The sequence below is a fragment of the Labrus mixtus genome, chromosome 11, assembly GCF_963584025.1.
Source record: "Labrus mixtus chromosome 11, fLabMix1.1, whole genome shotgun sequence".
Lineage (NCBI taxonomy): Eukaryota > Metazoa > Chordata > Actinopteri > Labriformes > Labridae > Labrus > Labrus mixtus.
In genome coordinates, this window is record NC_083622.1 from 6,857,244 (window position 1) to 6,879,158 (window position 21,915).

Genomic DNA, 21,915 nt, shown 5'->3' on the forward strand with positions numbered 1-21,915 from the left:
AGGTTACTTTCATAACTTGATGAATTTAACGTTTTGCTCCTAAACCAGCAGTCTGGTTGTTCTTTAAACCAAGCAGTACCTTCCAAACCTCCCCGAGATGTTACCTGAGGAGAGTTTTTAGAGATTTCTTGAAGGTGGCGAGTGAGAGAGTAAGGGGGTCTCTGAGGTTTTTTGGGGGTGAGTTCCAGAGGGGGGGGCAGTGGCAGGATCGGTGGTTAGTCCTGCAAGAGAGGGGGGACGGGATGTTTGGGTCAGCACACCTGAGAGTGCTGGTGGGGGAGCTCAGGCAGGTAAGGGGGAGGAGCCAGGTTGTGAAGGGCTTTGTAGGTTATCATTTTGAGTTTGAAGTTGATACGCTGGGGGATGGAGAGCCAGAGGAGGTTATGAAGGACGGGGGGGTGATGTGGATTATGTTTAACAAAGATCTTACATGGTGACAGAGTGAAGTACTTCCCCCTGAGATATCACAACAGTTATCATCTGCCCGCCATGTTACTGCTCTCGTAAATGTGCGGTTGATAAGTAACAGCTGTTCCGATCCGTCACAGCCAGTAAAGAAAAAACCTGTTAATGGTGGGAATTCATTCTGATGATGACGACCAAAAATACGATAAACCAGCTGCGCAGAGAGAGAGAGAGAGAGAGAGAGAGAGAGAGAGACTGACTCTGATTAACTGTGCAAGAGTGACTTACTGGTGCTGCTTCCTCAACAGTAATATCTTTTTGAATGGGGTGTGTGTGGGAGTCTCTTCTCTCATAATGACAGTCACCACATCTTGCTTCTCTGTTGTTCAGGTAAAACGCTAAAGGTTAGCGATGGGCAGGAAACACCACCAAACTGTGTGTGTGTGTGTGAACCAGAGAAAGTGTGTTTGCTGGGCGGGATCACACCTTTTACTTTCTGAGCTGAAGCTGTTTTCTCAGATACTAAGACATCCCTGAAGGTGCACACCACGACCTAGATGTGATGAGTTTATCATCTGTGACTCTTTTAAAGCAGTCGAGATGAATACAGACCTGAGATTTAAAAGACAAGTCACAGCTCACGCCTGAGCTGGTTTACTTTTTTTTTTTTTTTACAGGCTTGTGGCTCAGTGGGTTTCCTGCTGTGCAACCGACCAGCAAACTTCTTAACTCTTTAAACAGCGTCAGCTAAAACATGAACTCATGCAGAGAAAGTGACGACACAAGGATTTATTTTTGATTTAGTTCAGCACAGATCAAGAACAGTTCATCGGCTCCTACCAGGAGTAAAAAAATAATAATGTTTTTTCCCTCCTCATATTTCTGTTTTGGTGATTATTGCACGTGATCACACAGGTCCAGTCGATCCTATGCTGACTTTAGAGAAGTCTTTCTGCTCTAATCTTAAACCTTAGTGTCTCATTTCTTCTCACACTTTTTGAAACAACAGATAAACATCAGCTACAGACATCAGTTCATGCAACATTATTTGCCGATGTCTCTCAATGCGTTTGAGCGTCCTTCATTTCTATCATTTCTGGCTCTCTCGCTGTATTTCGTTTTTTACATTTTCAATCATTGCCTTCGTTTGTAGAGCATCCTGTTTTGCAAAGTGCTTTTTAAATATTATTCATTGCAGGTTAATTTTGTTTAGAGGAAGCATTAATTCACACCTCTACCCTCGACTCCATAAACTTCCTGCACTTTGAGTTTCATTTGAACCCCTCTGCAGATACCGCTCCTCGTGCTCGCGTCATCTATGAGCAAAGATTAAATCTGTTAGTAAACCTGGTGTGATTTAGAATCTGGCTGCTGTCTGTGACTTACTTAAATCTTTAAGTTTGACCGCGGCCAATCAGCTGGTTAATTTGCTTCATCACTCTCTCTTTGTGTCATTCCCACAGCCACCAGCAGGGGCAGCACACCCCTCACCTCCTGCCTCAAATGTGCACCTCAGTGATTTTGAGAAGCTTGCTGCTCTTTGTTTCCTGACATCAGTTTCTGACACGTTTCTGTTTGCCAGTCAGCGAGCAGGTGTAGGGTGGAGCCGCTTCTCAGACCGTCGGTTAACGCTCTGTCTCAACCGTCCTCCTGATATTACGTGGAGCTAAAATGTCAGGGTGCATGCGAGCCTGCGACCTGTGTGTGTGTGTGTGTGTGTGTGTGTATGCGTGTGTGTGTGTGAGGCGAGGAGCGATTGACTAAAGAAAAGATTTGATGATGTCTTTCTTTCTCACGCACACACAAGTCATCCTGAGTGCAGAAGAGAGATTTCACAAAAAACAAGAAGATGAAATACCTCTCATGAGATCGTACCCTGCATCAGACACCAGGCCATTCAAAGCGCTTCACACAGGCACAAAAAACATTTCATGAAAGAATATGTAATACACCTTTTCTACAGACTGCACTCACCACGCACAGAATCCAGTTCTGAGAAGGCAATAAGAGCTGCGTCATCTTGATTGGTTCTTATTCTGATGAGGCCTTCCCCCGACGACCTGAGGAGGCCTGGTGCCTCATACGATTGCGAGTAGTTCCGAGAGGTGTTCATCGATATGAAGGCAGAATCATCCACCATCATCTTTTTGGCGTCCTGTCTCCCCCCCCCCCCTCTCCATTTTGAGTCCCGTTTTCCACCAAGCGGTCCGGTTCAGTGCCGTTGGTACGGTACACATTTATTTTTTTAACAATATGTTCATTGAGTTTTAAACATTTTTCCAAGACACACAATTACACTTAAATGAATTCTAAGGGAAAAAGAAAAAAAAAGATATACACATGCAAATATATACACATTTATAAAATATAATAATACAAAATAGAAAAAACTAAAACTTTATTTACATAATGTTGCAACATTATTACTGTCCGTATTAAATAAAAATAACGGTACACATTTTATTGGCTTTCCCACTTTCAAAAGTTTGGAAGGGTACCAGAATACCTGATCCGTACCGTCCTATTTTTTTGGTACTCTTCTGTTGGGGTGCCAAGCGCATCGATCTGACCCTAAAGGTCGGAGCTAGAATCTCCACTTCCCATGCGACAGCGGGTAATAAAGGAAAAACACAAAACGCTGCATGTCTAAGTATCCTGTGGATTTTGAGAGAATCATTTTTTGTATTTTTGTGACTAACGTCAGCGTGTAGCGCCGCCCCTCGACCTCTGAGATGCTGACCTTCCTATTGATCTTTGTTTACTGCGTCAAATTCTTCTTCTTTGTTTGATTTATTGGCTGTTCACACTTAGTCAAGATGTGGAAACGCAAGAAAGCTCAGGGTTTGAACCAAAGCGAACCGCTGGGTGGAAATGTGTCACCACAGAGCTGCACAAATATTTGACCTGAAATGTTTTTATCAGCGTGAACTTGAGATTAGGTCCGTATTCGTCTTTGAACAGGTGAAGCAGAAGTTAAAGGTAAACAGATAAAAGTCACGAGTCAGCATTTTTTAAGAGAGTCATTTATAAAGAACCGCAGCTGAAGATTTTTAAGTTTTTAAATGAGGCACACAAAAAAAAACAGACAAGGCCAGGACAACAACTCCAAAATACAGTAAAAAAAATAAAGACAGCAAAAATACGAAGACATCAATAGACACACATCAGACTACAACCAGCAAAGACATTACAAAACTATACGAAATACCTAAGAAAGGATACAAGAAGTGAAAGAAGCGATAAGGGGAGGGAGAGAAGGTGAGGTGTAAGGGGGACTTGAGAGGTAGAAGAGAGTTGAGCGTTTGATTTGAAGGTAGGATGGAGGGAGATGCGAAGCTATTATTTTTATTTTCTCTCTGTTTGCTGAAATGTGGCCTCCAATTTTAACTTGACATATTACAGACTCGATCAATCAAACACAGACGTCCTCTTCAGAGGTCCCCGGGTAACACTTTCAGGGCTTCAGTCTGGTTACTACGTTTCCCCTAATGCAGCAGCGGTGTAGTGTCCTTCATGTGATTCAGTGATAATATCCTGAACTCAGTCCTCAGTTATTGAGAATCTGTCAGTCACATTAACCCCTGAAGGTCGAGAGGGCGGGGACAAGTCGCTGCTCGTAACTGACGGTTTGCGGTCATGGCCTTTTGGCGGGGGGGCGGGGTCAGTCGCAGTAGGCCATCTTACACAGACACACACCCACACACACACACACAGACACACACATACACACACATACACACACAGGGTCTGAAACTGAACTGTCAGAGTGAAAGTTAAAGATTGAAATCCTGTCAACGACAAACACAAAAACAACTGTCACTCTCCTCTTCATAACTAAACACACACACACACACAGTTCTCTCTCACGCACACACACCCACACACACTCCTGAGAGACACACACACAGTTCTCACAAACACACTCCTGACACACACACACACACACACACACACACACACACACACACACACACACACTCCTGAGAGACACACACAAACGCACACACACTCCTGACACACACACACACTCCTGACACACACACACACACACTCCTACTACACACACACACAGACACACACACACACACTCCTACTACACACACACACACACACTCCTGAGACACACACACACTTAGACTTTCGCTCACCACAGAGGTTTTATTAGAGCAGTGTGTGACGTGCTCTCTCCCTCTCTCTCTCTCTCTCTCTCTCTCTCTCTCTGTCGCTCTCCCTCGATCTCTGTCCGTTTTAACGTCTCTTCTTCCCCCTCCTGTCTTCCACCTATTTTTCTTTTGATCTAAGAAGTTTCTGCTGTCTAACCATTAATACATGAATTGTCTCTCTCTCTTCCTCTCTCTCCATCCAGGCGAGCAGAAACGTTTCCAGGTGGTGATCCACGGCATCGAGCCGCTGCTGGAGACTCCTCTGCAGTGGCTGAGCGAACACCTCAGCCACCCGGACAACTTCCTGCACATCTGCATCATCCCCGTCCCCACTGATTGAGGCCACGCCCCCTTTTTTCTCACTCCTCACCTCACTGTCACGGTGACAACCGACCAACGAAACCAGCGGACGCATCATCTCGCTGGAGGACTCCTGAAACGGTAGCGCTTACACAGGAAACAAAAAAAAACTCCTAAATGAGCCGGAGATGAGAAACTGTAACGATAAAGATGACCAAAGGACGTGAAGGAGGTCTTTAACGCTCCGCCCTTTACACCTGGTCGTCTGTTCATATTTCTCCTCCTCTGCGCTCATATGAAAAGACTTTTCTGCAGGTGAAGAGGTCGTAAAGCGAGCAGAGGATCTCTCCTTTTTCTACTCTGTTATCTCCAATCTCCACCTCCTTCTCCTCGTCTCCAAACAAACAAACATCTCCACATGAAGAGAGGAGGAGGAGGAGGAGGAGGAGGAGGGATCCCTCGTTTCTCCATCCTGCCATACATCTTCCTGCCGGTCGAGACAGAGACGGTGGTGTCGACGGGGAGCGGCTGGAGAGTCCTGCTGAAGTTGCCTTAGTTATTAACACGTTCATGCTTTTTCATTGGGGTTAGGGTCTGGACATGCTCTGAGTTTACATCACGGACTGCAACACTCATCATCAACTCCAAAATAAAATCTGTCCGAGAAATTCTGCTGATCTGAGGGTAGCCATGACACTTTTGGATTTTCTTTTTTTTTTTCTTCTTTTATTTAACCAGGAAAGAAACTCATTGAAATTAAAAATCTCTTTTTCAAGAGTGTCCTGGCCAAGACAGGCAGCAAAACATTAAGAGAGTTTCACACGGACAACGAGCAGCCAATCTTTCAAATACAGAATACATTAGACATTAAAAAGACACAAATAACAAATCTGAACAGCAAAATGTTTGTCAAAAAATCATCCACAAATACATCAGGAAGAACATCTACAGCCAGATGTATCCGCGTCCAAGTCATTTAACTTTCTCTTAAAAGCATCCAACGAGAGAAGTTCATTAAGTTTTTCTCACTGAACCGGCACACTTTGAAAGATCGAAACCAGGAAACTATTTTTAGATCATTTGTGGTGTAAAAAAGGTACAAAAGTTGTTTGAATTTCCTGGAGATCGCTTCATCCGGCAGCCGTAACACGGGCTGTTAAAAGCTCCTGATCAAAGCTCGGATTGATCCGATATGATTCTAGTAAAACTCTTTAACAATATCGGTAAATGTTTGGATCCACATAAACGAAAATAAAAGTCTCAGATGCTCAGTATTCGTTTTTATTACCTTATAACTGCAGACAAACTCCTGCACGCTATAACGCTATAAATTGCACAAATGCGACACATTGCCAACATCGGACCGAATTGGCACGAGGGCCCAATTCTCGTCTTGTCACAACTGACTGTCAGTCCAAATAATCCTCAGGTGTGTGGCGTCACTACCATTATGTTTCTGCTCCTAAACGGGTCGGAGCGTCCTGATATCCAACATGTTTGATATTTATGATTCCAGGTCGAGCTGCCTCCGACAGAATACCAGCAGCAGCCAATGAGAGCGAGCAGAATTGGAAGCGTCACCAACCGGATGTTGCGTTCTCTGACATCTCGCCCTCAGCTCGCCGTGCAATTAAATTAAAGCCGCCCATGATCCGTCCTCTCAGCCTGGATCTCATTTTCTGTTTTTCGCTGCTAAAGCACAGCATGACAGCGAGCTGACGCCGTCCATCGTCCATCAGGGGCGTGTCCAGACTTTTTTCTCTGGGGTGACCCACCTGGGACACTTGACTTCTGCCGGCTTGGCGTGAAGTCACAAAGTCACATTTTAAAGCATTTAGAAAATCATGTGCAAACTCCTGTTTGTTTGTTGTAAAAACACATTTATGGCGGTTTAGTCCGCTGAACGTTCGACAGCGTGCACAAGAAATGAAAAAGGAAACGACCAGCAGCGTGTTGAAAACAAACAGAGAAGGTGATTTTAACTTAAATTTGCCTCTAATGAGTCAAAGAGTTGGAGATTTGGGGTGGCCAATCAGATTTTGAGGGGGGCCCGTGCCACCCCTCTGGACACGCCCCCGGGTGGAACCAATTCTACAAACCGCAGCTGTGTGGTCTCGTGGTCGAGTCGTCTAGCGTGTGTAACGTTAAACTTCAGTTAAACCGTCCTCGTGTCGGTGGTTTCCACGATTTTAAAAAATGGTTAAGATTTGAAAATAGTTTAGTGTGTCTCCAGCTTCAGGAGAAAAATGACCTCCAATGAAACAGAAGGTCGATCTCTGTCAGCATCGTATCAGAAGAAAAACAAACTGAGTGGACGGACTCGTGCAGCATCATCGAGGAAGAGAGTCACCGGAGATAAACCAAAACTTTGGTACCCTCAAGTTATCGAGGCATCAGAAGACAAATATCATCAATGATAAGAATTCCCTTTGAAGGTTCAGCTTTAGATCAAAAACAGTTTAACCTTCAAGAAGACGATTTTCAAATATTGATCTGTAAAGATCCAGAATCAGTCAGAAGTGAACAGTGATGAGCGTCTCCTCTCTGTGTTTTTGGAGCGTGTCTCGATGTGTCTCTCTCTCTCTCTGCAGACGTCCGATGGAGCTTCAGGACGTTCTCAGCAGAACCTGCACGTGTTTCTCTCTAACAGGTGTTTTAATTTCTCCTCCATTAACGCGACAGTTTGGCTCTTTCACTGCCTGTTTCTGTCACGTTTGGATCGAGCCTTTTTGTCCGCTGCCAAGTTTAAATGAGCATCTGGTTTCTGTTCCTCTTGAAGAGCTCGGGCTGAGATAACGAGACGCGTTTAGCTTTAAGTCTGCAGGCTGTCGGGGGCCGCGCTCGCCCCGTGGAAGCTTTCATTGTCAGATTTAAGAACAGGAAAAACACTAACTTTAGTTTCCTCCTTTTTGGGATATTTAGAACATTTTTAATCGCTTTCTTTTCTAGCTGCCTTTCCATTTTCTTTTTTATTTGACGTCTGTTCATGAATAAATAATACGACATGTAAATCAGCTGACACTTATCCAGAATGACTTCTAATAAAGGTGATTTGATTTAAATATTAATTTGTCAAAGAATGTGATTATTGACGTCGACCTGCGGTCCTCTTATTTGATAACTGATGGGTGGAAACAGAAAAAAACCCACTGAAGACGTTTACAGGGTCTATTCTTGCTAAATACACATTTCTATTTTCATCTCTAGTTCCGCGCAGACTCTGTTATTTGTCTCTGGGACCTCTGCCCCCCCAAAAACAAGGGAAGTAAATGGAATTTAGCTTTCCATTTACTTCTGATAACTAAAAAGACAGGAGGTCAGCGTACATGAAAAAAGATCTACGGACAACAGAAGCGGTTTGTTTTCATTTTCAAAAAGTTCCTCGTTTGGGCTGCAACAACCACCTTTGCACACGGATATGCAGAAGTGACTCAAAAACCCTGCAGTACACATGCCAGGCCAGTAGATGGCGGTGTGACTTGCTCACATGCTCGCCACAGAGCGGTGAGGTGTAAACATACAAAAATGATTAAGGGTGGTTTCAGTTCAGCGACCCGGGCCCAGAACCGAGTACGCTTGACCCCAAAGTCCGGTTCATTTGATGAGGTGGTCTCGGGCACGATTCATGTGTACCCGAGTACGGTCGGCGGTCGCTTCAGAAACCGTCGTATCCGTGCAGCACACTGCATGGAGGCGTTAAATGTTTCTGTGTCTGTGCCTTTAAATATGTAAATGAGCTGTGTCTGACCACTGCTAGCTGCTAGCTGTGGGAGTGTCACCCACCTGGGGGAGGGGTTACTGCCCTTTGTGATGTCATGAAGGGAAAATCTCCAAACGGCCTGTTTGAGCACACGTTTTCTGAAAAGTGGAGCAGGTAAAAGACAGAGAGGATGGACTTTTCTCATCATTGGGGGGTTTGAAGACAGACTAGAGACACATATTAGTGTTAGAGAAACATGGTGAGGTGTGTTTTGAATATTATTCTGTGACGATTGTGGCGCTCAGCAGGTTGGTGAAAGTGTTGCATTGATGTCTCGATGAAGTCGCCCTCTCCTCCTGCTGCGCTGTTTCACCGCCTTTTCACTTGTTCCACGTGATAAATAAAAAGCTGAATGTTTCACCGCTGACACTCGGCCCTCTTCATCTCTCGTGGTTAATTATCTGTTGGCATTCCACGTGCTGTTAATGAGACCACTAAACTGTCCTGTCAGACAAGCCTCGGGGCTTCTCCGTCACCGCCAGCGAGTGTGTGTGTGTGTGTGTGTGTGTGTGTGTGTGTGTGTGTGTGTGTGTGTGTGTGTGTGTGTGTGTGTGTGTGTGTGTGTGTGTGTGTGTGTGTGTGTGTGTGTGTGTGTGTGTGTGTGTGTGTGTGTGTGTGTGCGTGCGTGCGCGCGCGTGCGTGCGTGTGTGTGTGTGTGTTTTGTCTCGTGAGCAAGCATGAGCCAGCGTGAGCTTCGCGGAAATATACTCTGCAACATGAGTGTGTGATTTGTGTTTGTACATAATTACAGACATCATTTATAGCTGCCTGCAGGTTTGTGTGTGTGTGTCTCTCTCTCTCTCTCTCACTCTCTCTCTTTCTCCCCCTCTCTCCCTCTCTCACTCACTCTCTCTCTCCCCCTCTCTCTCTCCCCCCTCTCTCTCTCTCTCTCTCTCTCTCTCTCTCTCTCTCTCCCCTCTCTCTCTCTCTCTCTCTCTCTCTCTCTCTCTCTCTCTCTCTCTCTCTCTCTCACACACACATTTTTGTCACACTGCCAGTCTGCTAATTCAAAGTGTGTGTGCTGGGTGAGTGATGTCACACATCATGTCATCACGTCAGGCTTCCTCAGTGCTGAGGCTGGGTTTATGGCGTTGAGTCAGGACCCGGGTCCCTGCGTGGGGTACAGTATGTGTGTGTTTATTTGTGTGCGTTTGTATACACACTCCATCTGTAGACGCAGTGATGAAGAGTCTGTCTCACGCCGTCATCTCGCTGACACACTCTTTTATGGGATTTCCCGAGTTGGCGTCCGACCCGTGTATGGTAAAACACAGAGGAGAGAGAGAGAGAGAGGAGGGGCAATTAGTTACCATGGCAACGATTACAACAGATTTTTCTCCTTCATTAACCTGAGTTAAATAATAGTAGCTCACTCGCTACCCCGCTTTAGAGAAATTCAATTATTGAGCCGTTTCCATAGCAACGGTTCAGTCTAAACGAGCTTAACGAGCTGTTACTACTCACATTTAACCGAACATTTCCTCCGATATGACATCGTCCTGCAGCGTCTGAGTCCTCGTCCTCACGTTGCCGGGTATGTTTCTGACATTTTCTTACACAAACGGCGTTTCAGGTCACTGTAAACTCTCCGTTAGTAAAACTCCTTCCGGGGTGAAGATGTTCAGAAACTCTGTTTAAGGTGTTTCTGTGTAGACGGGGAAACAGAGTTCTGTTCTGGTAACGTCACGCTGTGCGGCCGTTTCTCCTCCGTGTGATGTCATCGTGCGACGCTGTCTCTTTAGTTTACGTGAGATTAGAGCGAGGGCAGACGTAACCAAACTAGCGCTGGTGCTAACGATGCTAACTGGACTTTTTACACGCTCGCACACACACACACACAGTTACTCTCCCACTATGTTGACGCCTGATTGGACGACAGAGGTCACTGCTGCTTCAGACAACACTCTGAAAACCCCGCCCCCAACGACTGCGTTTTAGACCAGACCCGGTGGGACTTCTGGGCGGTGAGACGACCTTGAAAATGAAAAGGTCACTGCAGAGGAATCGTGGTGGACTCTGAGTGAGCTGCTTTGCCCGCACATTGACGCAACAAGATCGCCTGGAGGTGTTGTCTAACAAGTTGATGACTTGGCGTGCTCATGACAGCCGTAACAGTGCGTTGTTGCGTTTTCATGTGGACGGAAATGTTTTTGAAAACTGAGCACGTGTGGACGGGATTATTTTTTCAATCGGAGGAGGAAAGGAAAACCGCCTGTTGCTATGAGTAACTGGCCAATCAGAGTACTGAACAGAGCCGTGTGATAACTAATCCTAATGAGTCTTTTTAAGGACGTTTTTAGGAAATAAAGATGAGAGACAAAGATTTACCGGACAGCTGATCTCCAACTGATTCCGCGAAATCATTCTCTGTCACACACACACACACACACACACACACACGTACACACACAAACGCTTTTACCATCAGCTCTGACCACAAACTATGCCTCAAACTCTCCAGTCCCCTTCTGTATCGCCTGATTCTGAGAAGCCACAGTCTCTCTCTCTCTCTCTCTCTCTCTCACTCTCTCTCACTCTCTCACTCACACACACACCTCTGTCTTCTCCTCGGGGGGCCGCGGCGCTCTGCTCTGCTGTGGATCAGAGCGGAGATCAAGAAGATCAACAGATGAGAGTGATTAGTGATGAAGAGGAAGTCATGAGTCTGAAGCTGCACACACACACACACATACACACACACACAGATTACACGACACAGGCGGCGACAAACGACTGCGCGCTGTTGAAGTGTGTTCCTGCTGAGCGAAACGATCTGAGCACGACGACACAGACTGCAGGAGGAGAGAGAGGATAAATGGCAGAGGAATGAGTGTTAATGAGTGTGTGCGGTTTCTCTTTTAACTCAACAACTGTGTCTAGACGCGCTTGTTTACAGCAGACAAAACACATTCACACACATCCAGATCCCCACAGAACCTCCGGGGCTCCTCGTTCGGCTCTTAAATGTCCGTTTGAAAAACCCAAAATTAGATTAAAAGGAACATTTTGTACGCTCGTTTTCTCTCCTAATTTCCTCCGATTTCTTTAAAAAGTGGAAAACAAAACTGTTCCCGTCGCTGATGGATTTCCGTCACCACACATTCTCACGGGTTAAGACTTCCTTGTTTTTGAATTTTTGTTGTTAAAGTTTGATTGAATTCAGGTCCTGAAGATTTAACAATGAGTGTGCAGTTGAGTTTTGTAAAAACCTGCTCGTTCTCAGGTGTCCCTTCCAATGTTCCTCTAACACTAATATGTGTCTCTAGTCTGTCTACGAACCCCCCAATGATGAGAAAAGTCCATCCTCTCCGTCTTTTTCAGAAAATGTGTGCTCAAACAGGCTGTTTGGAGATTTTCCCCTCATGACATCACAAAGGGCAGTAGCCCCTCCCCCAGGTGGGTGACACTCACCCACAGCTAGGTGTTTGTTCTGCCCTCTGAGTCTGCCTTCTCACCATAAACAATAGGACATGGAGCGAGAAAGCACCGAGACCACCCAAGCCCTTCCAGAGAGGGGGCGTGGTCAGACACAGCTCATTTACATATTTAAAGGTACAGACACAGAAACAGTAAACAGAAAGCCCGAGCCATGCAGCTCATTGTGAAGATTTCAGTCTGAAAACAGGAGTTAAAACGAGCGTTTGAAGTTTGTAAGGATTCAAAGGACACACTTCATTCTCTCCATACACACACACACACACACACACACACACACACACACACACACACACACACACACACACACACACACACACCCAAACAAACAAAAACTCTACATGTTAAATGTCTTCTTCTTCTTCTACTTGTAAAAACAGTGCGATCACTCCTTCCTCCTCGTTTCACTTTCCTCTCCCTCTGTCCTCACTTTCTTTTCCTCCCTCACAAATAAAACCTTCCCCTGACCACGGACCCTCCTCCCCTCCAGCCTCACAAACACAGACTCAAAGGAGCACACAGTGTGAGGAAATCTGTCATTTCAACGTGTCAACACGACGTTTCCACCAGAAGAGAACGAGCCAAAGCCAAAAAGGAGAGTAAAGTTAAAGTCAGATTCTGAGTTTAAGGTTCTCAGCTCTCACTCACTGCACATTTAAGATCACCTCTTCAGTCTTAACATAAATAAAGTGGTGAAGAATGAAGAGAAGAGTTTTCAAAAGCAGGAAGCTGTCCTCAAAAACACACAATTCACTTTCATAGAAGAACCAAATATCCAGATTTTACAGACTGAGACTTCTGGATAATGGATAATAACTACAGATTTATTTGAAAACAGTGAATTGTCTGCAGATCCATTTCCAGCAGAGGATTGAAACAGGAAGTACCCCCCCCTTCCCCCCCCCCGTCCTAAGACCCTCCCTCGTTTGTTCTAGATCACAAGAAACAGACCCACGAGTGGTCGTGCTCGCCGTTTAGTTTGGTTGAGTGGCTAACAATCTTTGTTCGTGCAATCTTAAGTGTTTACTATCGAGTGCACGAACATAGACTCTCATTTACAACACACACACACACACACACAGACACACACACACACACACACACACACACACACACACACACACGCACATACACAAGTAATCAGAGGGTCAGGTCAACACAACAAAAATGCTCTCTGTGTTTTACTGGAGGTGCTCTGTTGTTTCCCGCCATCCTGTAACACACACACACACACACACACACACACACAGGGGGCCAACCTGTTATTAACCCTGCCGCCCTCTAATAGTCAGGTGCTGAAGAGAGAGAGACAGACACACAGATAGAGAGAGGACGACAGGAGGATGTGGATGATGGGGGGCTGGCGAGCTTAAACACTTTGATCTTTCACACACACACACACACACACACACACACACACACACACACACACACACACAGAGTATTATTAATAAGCACCGTGTGTCCCTTTTCCGCCTGTAGCCCTGGGATCAGGACACGGAGCTGGAGCTGACTGCCTAATTGTGTGTGTGTGTGTATTGTCCTCTGGCTCCTGACTGGCTGACAGTGAGTCTGTATTCAGGCCGTCATTATAAACACTTTTCTTGTGTTTCCTGTTGCACTGAGATTGAACAAGCCTTTACAACATGCATGAAAAAAAAAAGTCCGCCTCGAGATAAAGACGTCGAGATCTCGAGAGAAGCATCTCCCAGGGCAAAAAACTAAACTAAAATGTATAGATGCATGTCCACTTCAGGCTTCCTTATTCTTATGCAATCTGGGCAATTAAAGGCAGGGTTGGTAATTTCCTCCAGATCCACTTTTTAAGATGTTGGTTGAAATCGTCTTTAGGTCCTGACAGAAATTAATAACTCATGTTCTCTGAAAAAGGAAGAAAGAAAATCCATCATCTGTATCAGTTGTAAGCCTGAAAAAATTCAACCAATGTCTGCCACGAGGTACCAATCTGATGAACCAATCAGACGCCTCCCTGTCTCCCTGCTCGCTTTCTACCTCTTGCCTGCTCTAGCCCACACTCAAAGCACGTCACTGATGACGGAGTTTATACTGTGAGTTTACTTACCGCTGAATGAGGAAGTTCTGTATGTTCTTTCAAAATAAAAGCAGGTTTTTAATCCTTACAGGATGTTAAGCAAACTTTGCTCAAAACCGAACAAAATACAAAATAAAAGCATATTTTTATATGTGAAAGTGAGAAAAACTGGATCTCTCATTTATCCTCAATGCTACATCCTCGGATGACTAATTGAATACAAATTAAAAGTATTTATAATGTGTCATATGCATTTTTTTCAGATGCACCTGAACGCCCCGTCCTCTCTCCTCTCTGCCGCCTGTGAGTTGTGTCAAAGTTTGTTGTGAGAGAGAGAGAGCGAGCAGTAAAACATACAAAGCAGAGGTAGAGGTAAATCAGGGATTTGTCCGTCTGGATGTGGGTTAGGGTAGGGGGTTTTCGTTCGTGGGGACTTTTAAATGGGAGCTCCCCTCAGAACTTGTCACCCGCCCTCGATGACCGCTGTATCGGCTATACGTCTTCAGCCAGTCATTTCCCCTCATGGCACTGGGAGTTACACTGAGTAGTTTGTTTGTGTTATTTCTGGACTTCTGAGATTGAAATGTCATTTATGATCCAGCACAAGAAGTCTGAAAAGGGCGACATATCGACTGTTTCTGGGTTTGGCTGGCTTTGGAGTCTTGAAGAAAGTGGTCCATCTCTGCAGGGATGTTGTCAGAAACAGGATTTCTTAAAGAGACAGAAACATGGACAATGTTTGGCCTTATTGCACCGATTACGATGCAACGAAGAAAATCCAAAACATTTTATAGCTGTTAGTCATGAAACCCCAAAACACTGTTTACGTCCCCATAAATAATGATCTGAGGAACACCAAATGTCCTAACCTCACACACACACACACACACACACACACATATACACCCACACACATATACACCCACACACAGAGACACACACACACACACACACACATATACACCCACACACATATACACCCACACACAGAGACACACACACATATACACACACACACATATACACCCACACACAGAGACACACACACACACACACACACACACACACACACACACACAGACACGCACATTCACACACACACACTCACACAGAGACACACACACACACACACACACACAAACACACTCGTGTTCCAGTAACCATATAAACCCAGTGTGACCGGGTCAGTGTGTTGTGGTCTCGGCCGGCAGCAGCAGGAGCGATGCTGGTGGTGATGTGTAAGACATGTGGACGGTCTGCAGGAAGACGTGCCGGCTGCTGCGGTTAAAAAGATGAAGAGAAGAAGAACGAGGCGCCATATGTGTGGAGGGTTAACTGAGACGGATGCTTCGTGCTGAGTCACCTCACATGTGTGTGACAGTGTGGGAGAGACAGAAACTGTGTTTTTAATGCAGAACAAAGATTTGACCTTTAATGGAACAGAAGAGATGTTTGAAGGAGCCTCCAGATTCTGCTTTCTGCCCACAGAGCGGATTTATCTGATTTCATGTGATCCTGATGCAGACACCGCACAGCGGGGGTTTGACCTGTGTCTACTCTCCTGTCTTTGCCGTAGAGAAAAGGGAAAGGAGGAGGGAAAAAGCCCTGAAGTCAGGGAATGGTCTCTTAGATGTGCTCTCACTGTGTGTGTGTGAGTGCAGTCGTACGTCCAAACTTTAATCATGTCAGAGTCATCCGACCGGTCGGGAGCAGCTGATTGGGCCGTGATCGTCCGTCTTGTCTCAGAGTACACTGTACGTCTGACAGACTTCAAATGAGTCATGTGAATTAAAAGTCAGGTCATAACCAGCCTGAAATCATACAGCTTATACCCGAATTCAGCGTTTAAAGGAGTAGTATGTAACTCTGACACCTAGTGGTTAAAATGGGTACTGCAGTCTAAATTCTAAACATTGTAGAGAGCTGTCTCCCCCCTCTCCATTTTTCAAAAGCATCTCCAATATTGATCCTAGTTTGAGCACGTTTCTGCTCGTGGAGCTTATTAGAAACATGCAGAGGCTTTTTAGGTCGGGTACAATCACTTCTATCTGAACCAGTTCTCTTGCCCGCTTCCATCGCTGCAACACCTGTTGGTTTGACCTGATAACTGCTCTCATATCTGGCAAACCGAGGGGCGTCCAAAACGGCCGTGTGTGTGTGTGTGTGTGTGTGTGTGTGTGTGTGTGTGTGTGTGTGTGTGTGTGTGTGTGGGGGGGGGGGGGGGGGGCTTAAAACCGCCTACCTTCTCTGGTCCAAACAAATCCAGAGCATTCAGGACCAGAATCTAAAGTTAGAAGGAGGACATACTGGCTGCTGCATTGTTGTCAGAGAAGCCAGCACTTCAACATAGCATGTTTCCTTAATGTCTGATCATATAGTAAGGTCACTTTATCATTTCACTCTCTACACATCTCACTGATTGGACCTTTAAATACAAGAATTAGAACGATTCTTAAATCATTATTGTGATTTTCTCAGTATAAATATTATGTCTCTAAACTAATATTAGTCTGAACTCTCCTGGAGGAGGAACAAAGTCTGTCTGCTGTCGTCCCGTCTTGTTTGCATCGTCATCTGGTGAACCGAGATGACACCAACGCAGGAGTGTGTGTATGTGTCTGTGGAATCGTTTCATTTTTCATGAATGTGTGTGCGTGTGGGCGGGTGGTTTAGTGTCTGTATCTGTGTGTGTGTGTGTTTTAATTATATCCATACAGAATGTGTGTGTGTGTGTTGAAAGATGGCACAAAGGTGTGATGCAGTTTTTATGAGCCACATGTTACAGAGCAGCTTATTAACTATGTTACACACACACACACACACACACACACACACACACACACACACACACACACACACACACACTCTTATAGTTCATGGTTGTGTGATGTGGTTTGTTGGGGTTTTATCAAGTCAACTTTGGTTATATTCTTTAATAATAATATTTAATTATTATTAATATAAATAACAATATCATTAAACTATGTGTAATCAACTCGGGGGCACCACCCTGTAATCAGGGAAATATAACCAAAATATCACTAAAATCAGTCTCAAATTAGTTACTTAATTACTAATATTATTAATAATTAATAACTATATTTAATAAATTGAAGGCGTGAAATCCGTACACAAAGCCCTCACACCCAGCTTATATCACAATGCAAATCCGAACTGGTTAGGAGCAAAACTGTTATCAGGAAACATTTTTCATGGTGTCTCCCATCCACGTGTTCCGCTCCCAGGTAACCAAAACAATTCAACGATGTCCACTCCCTCTGACCAGTCTAACTACAGAATTAAAGTCTAGAGTCTTCTGGTTGCAGGAGCCGACTTCTTTATGCATCCTTGTGGATTCAGGGATCAGTGGGCTTCCTGCAGCGCTCCTGTCCAGTTGCGTTCCATGACGTCTTACGAAAAATCAAAGAAAGAAACTCTTCTTTTTGCTCGAACCTGATAGCATCTGATTGCGCCCAAAACTCCTAAAAATTTGCCGTGGAAGTAGTCAGCTGAATCCTCTGATGCTTGAATTCAGCATGTGAAGAGCTACCTAGACTGAACAACCTCAGCTCTGGAGTTTAACCTATGTAAGTCAAGAGGAGGAAAGGGTTTGTCTCGAATGCTGGAGTCCATCTTGTTGGAGAGTGTGTCCTCTGGTGTCGGCAGACCACACTTGAAGAGAAAGAAACAATGCCTGGCGATTGCTTTTAAAGACTGGAACTGCCTGTGGGTTTACCTCAGGCCTCCTCCAATGAGGATAGAGAATTCAGACACCCCCCAGCCCACCACTTTTCACACCTGTTTGTTAGTTGGGTGCTGGTCTAAGACTCCTTTGTATAGTTCCCTCCAAAATAACTCCAGTCAGGCTTGAAAACTGTGATAAAGGCCTGAGTCGTTTGTCCAGCACACATGGCTGAGGCCCAACAGGTATAATCCCACCTGTCTGTCATATGAGGTGGAAAATTATGTTTTCATATTTCATGCTTCATTATAACTGTTTATTTATGTAGACATTATAATAACATGAAGAGTCATTTTAAAGCACAACAATATCCTAATATGAAAACACAGCGGAGGAAACAGCTGGAATACGACGGTTCGCTCCCTCCAGGTCCAGGAAAGGACGTAGGGAGTACATATTTTGGACTTTCTAAATGGACCCCAGCTCTGCTGTTCTTAAAGCTGCTGGCTTACACAACATCTGGAATAGATGGCTGATGTTACAGTACGAGGGTTCTTGGGACAGCAGATTATGAAAGGAAACAAATACCAAAGACAAAATATGCCCAACATCGTTCTTTCTTTTGAGTAAAGACAAAAAGGAAGCCTCTTATTGGTGACAGGCAGCGAGAGGATTTATGGGAGATGTGGTCTTCATTTGTCCCCCAGAGGTCTCCATCGTGTTTCAATGTGTTTGAAATATTTTTCATGAGATACCGGAGTCGATTTGATGTTTGAAAGTCAAACTTCCACATCTTTAAAGTTTGACTGCGTATGTCCACTTTCATTTCTCTGTACCATCAGCGTCTCTGACGAACGCCAAAAAAGGCGGCAACATCCTGTCACAAAGTTTTGGGAAGGAAAAATTAATTTCAGGGAAGTTGGATGAAAGGAGGGGGGGGGTGTGATGAGTCTGAGTCACCCGTCCGGTCCAGTGACCCTCCTGTGCTACGTCTGACCGACGTGATGATGTGCTTCAACGTGTTTACGGTAAAATAGACGGCGTTAGTTTTTCCGAAAAACGTCTTCGGTGGCGTCACTGTGGAACGCAGCTCAAAGGAGACGAAGAGTGTGTGTGCGTGTGTGTGTGTGTGTGTGTGTGTGTGTGTGTTTGTGTGTGTGTCAACGTGTTTGCGTGGGTGTTGAGGGGTTTGTCTGCCTCATGGTTTCATTATGATAGAAACAATTCACAACATTTCAGGGGAAACTGATCTCCCGAGAGACAAATGATGACTCAGAGAGCGGAGACATGAAAGAAGACGAATGATAAACTGCGTCTCAATAATTCATGTATCCGACGGTGTGTGTTTGGAATTACATGAGCCGGAACACGTGTTTTTATTTGTATTTGTACAGTAAGTGCATGTTCCCTTCCTGGTGTGTGTTCCTGTGTTTATGCATTTCTTTAAAAGTGTGTGTGTGTGTGTGTTTGTGTGTGGGCTGGGGGTGTGTGTGTGAACATAAATCACGAGTGTGTTCTCTGTAAAGATGCCAGCAGTGCTGTTGCTGTTTACTGTCGACTGTCAGCTGTAGCCTCAAAGTCTGACGCTCCAGCCTGATCAGAGGCCCTTCAGAGTCTCTGTCCAGGGGACCTTCTGTCTGCGAGTTCTTCTGTTGTGATCTCCGCTTTGTTTGGACCACAGCGTCCGACAGAACATCGAGTGCAGTCAGAAACAAATCATAGACGATAAACAACCATCGGCCAACTTCTCAGGGCTTCTGGTGTCGCATTCAGCGTGCGATCAAGCAGGAACATCCGGTGTTCAGAAATAACCCACCAATGTGGAAATGCAAAAAAAAAATAAAACTGCAGTTCCTCAAGTGTCCACTTGGGGCGGGCTGCAGCAGTCTCACCAGTTACAGCCCCACATTCAAAACCCCTGCAGAAGTAAACATGTTTACAGCCTCGTACAGAAAAAAAAGCTTGGTCTGAGTTGGTAATGGCTAAATGTCTGACACAGGAGCGTTTTTTCACTCCTGTCCCGTCCCATCCTGCTGCTGTTTTTTTTTTTTTTGCTAGCGTCACTCGTCCCGAAGTCTGTGGTGTCAGTTCACCAGACAGGTTCAAGGTTTCTATATTAGTCCCTAGAAAAGGTACATTTGATGCAATTCTGCCTTTCCCACATCAGTTCTTCCGGCTTCGTCTGAATCCATCTTTGTTTGTCTGCAGTGTGACACAAGTCATGCATGTTTGACCAGCAAACAGACGCCACAGCTGATAGAAACAACAGAGTTATTCAGTTATGTGTGTGTGAGTATATAAAGCTATTGTTATCATGATTCCTGCCCCACGTCTTCTCCTGTTGACTTTATTTCCTATCCCGTCCGGATCCTGTGATTGGCAGTGAAACAATTCCCGTCCTCCTCAAACAATGTCAGCCTCGACATCACACCTTCAGGAACATCTGACAAGAAAATCTTTGGCTCATCATTCATTGTCATTGAAGAAGTTTGTTATGTTGTAGTGTGCATCTTTCTTTACTCAACCTTCATCAACTAACCGACCTGTCCAGGTGCTTCCTCGAGGTAAATTTATCCGATGTTCTGATATTAATCAAATAAAACAGTTCATGTAAAGAGACTGGGTTTCGCCGTATCTATCACACCACTCTTCTCCTCAAAGTTACCAAACAGCCCTGACATGGGCGCCAGTTTCCTCTAACTTTAAAATGTGGGCGTCCATTTTCTTCAAATCAGTCGGTTTCTAATGTCAGCTGTTTGTGTGACGGGTCGATTGTGTGAGATGAGATCGAGTGTCACAATTCAAAGGTTGGAAGATAAACAACCATCACCTCGGTTTAGGAAAGCGGAAGGCTGATCTGACGTTTTTAGTAAAGCTTCGAGGCCCGTGGGATATCCCCCCCTATCCCCTCCTACAGTGGAGGGGGATGTTGTCCTCCCCCGGTCAGAAAAGTGCTGTGAAACCCCGGCGTCACAGTGCTGAGGTAGTGGAACTCGCTGTGTCAACGGTGACTTGAGAAGTTTCCCTGAGAGTAATAATAAGATCGAAGAAACAGGAAAAGAGAGACGCTGTGTGCAAAAGTGAAAGCTGCTGAGTCAAAGGGAGGGGGCGCAGCGAGTGTTTTGAGCTGGGTGATGAGGTAACGGATTGAGGTGAGGTAACTGCTCTCTCAAACTGCGACTTCTAATCTTTGAGAGATCGTTGAGAACTCGGAGGCGGGATGTGCTTCATCACGTCTCTTAAAGAGTGTGAAGTTCAGAGGGGATCTGAGTCCAGATACAGGCTGTAAACTCTAGATTCCACAGAGATTCTTCATGGGCCCTTAAATGACTCACGCTGTCTGCACGTCTCCTGCATCCCTCGAGAAAAGACAGACCTCAGTTATTGCAGCCCGACGGGCACAGAGAGCTGTGTTCCCATTTCCTGCTCCAGTCCTAAACGGAAACGGACATAAAGATTCACGACCTTCTACCAGAGAGAGTCTGGTTTACAGCAGAAGTTAAAGTCAGAATACGTGAATGAATGTGACCGGTGAAACATGCGGCCTGTGGACGTCGTCTGTTCTCTCTCTCTCTGTCTCCCTGTCTCTCTCTCTCTCTCTCTCTCTCTCTGTCTCCCTGTCTCTCTCTCTCTGTCTCTCTCTCTCTCTCTCTCTCTGTCTGTCTCTCTCTCTCTGTCTCTCTCTCTGTCTCTCTCTCTCTGTCTGTCTCTCTCTCTGTCTCTCTCTCTGTCTCTCTCTCTCTCTCTCTCTCTCTCTCTCTCTCTGTCTCTCTCTCTCTGTCTGTCTCTCTCTCTGTCTCTCTCTCTGTCTCTCTCTCTCTCTCTCTCTCTCTGTCTCCCTGTCTCTCTCTCTCTGTCTCTCTCTCTCTGTCTCTCTCTCTCTCTCTCCCTGTCTCTCTCTCTGTCTCCCTGTCTCTCTCTCTCTCTCTCCCTCTCCCTGTCTCTCTCTCTGTCTCTCTCTCTGTCTCTCTCTTTCTCTCTCTCTGTCTCTCTCGTTCTCTCTCTCTCTCTCTCACTCTCTCCCTCTCTCTCTCTCTCCCTCTCTTTAGTTTACTTCTTTAACTTTAAATCTTTATTCTGTTTATTCTTCATTTATTCATCTTTACACTCCCTCTAG

The 21,915-nt window shown here is 45.2% G+C and overlaps 1 protein-coding gene across 1 annotated transcript in view; it reads left to right on the plus strand.

Annotated features, from left to right (window-relative positions):
* Positions 1 to 7,932, plus strand: part of atg5 (ATG5 autophagy related 5 homolog (S. cerevisiae)) — a 34,375-nt gene extending 26,443 nt beyond the window's left edge. The window contains exon 8 of the mRNA XM_061049773.1: positions 4,772 to 7,932. Coding sequence (XP_060905756.1) covers positions 4,772 to 4,908 — 137 coding nt within the window. The 3' untranslated portion in view covers positions 4,909 to 7,932. The remainder of the gene's footprint in view (positions 1 to 4,771) is intronic.
* Positions 7,933 to 21,915: the final 13,983 nt, after the last annotated feature.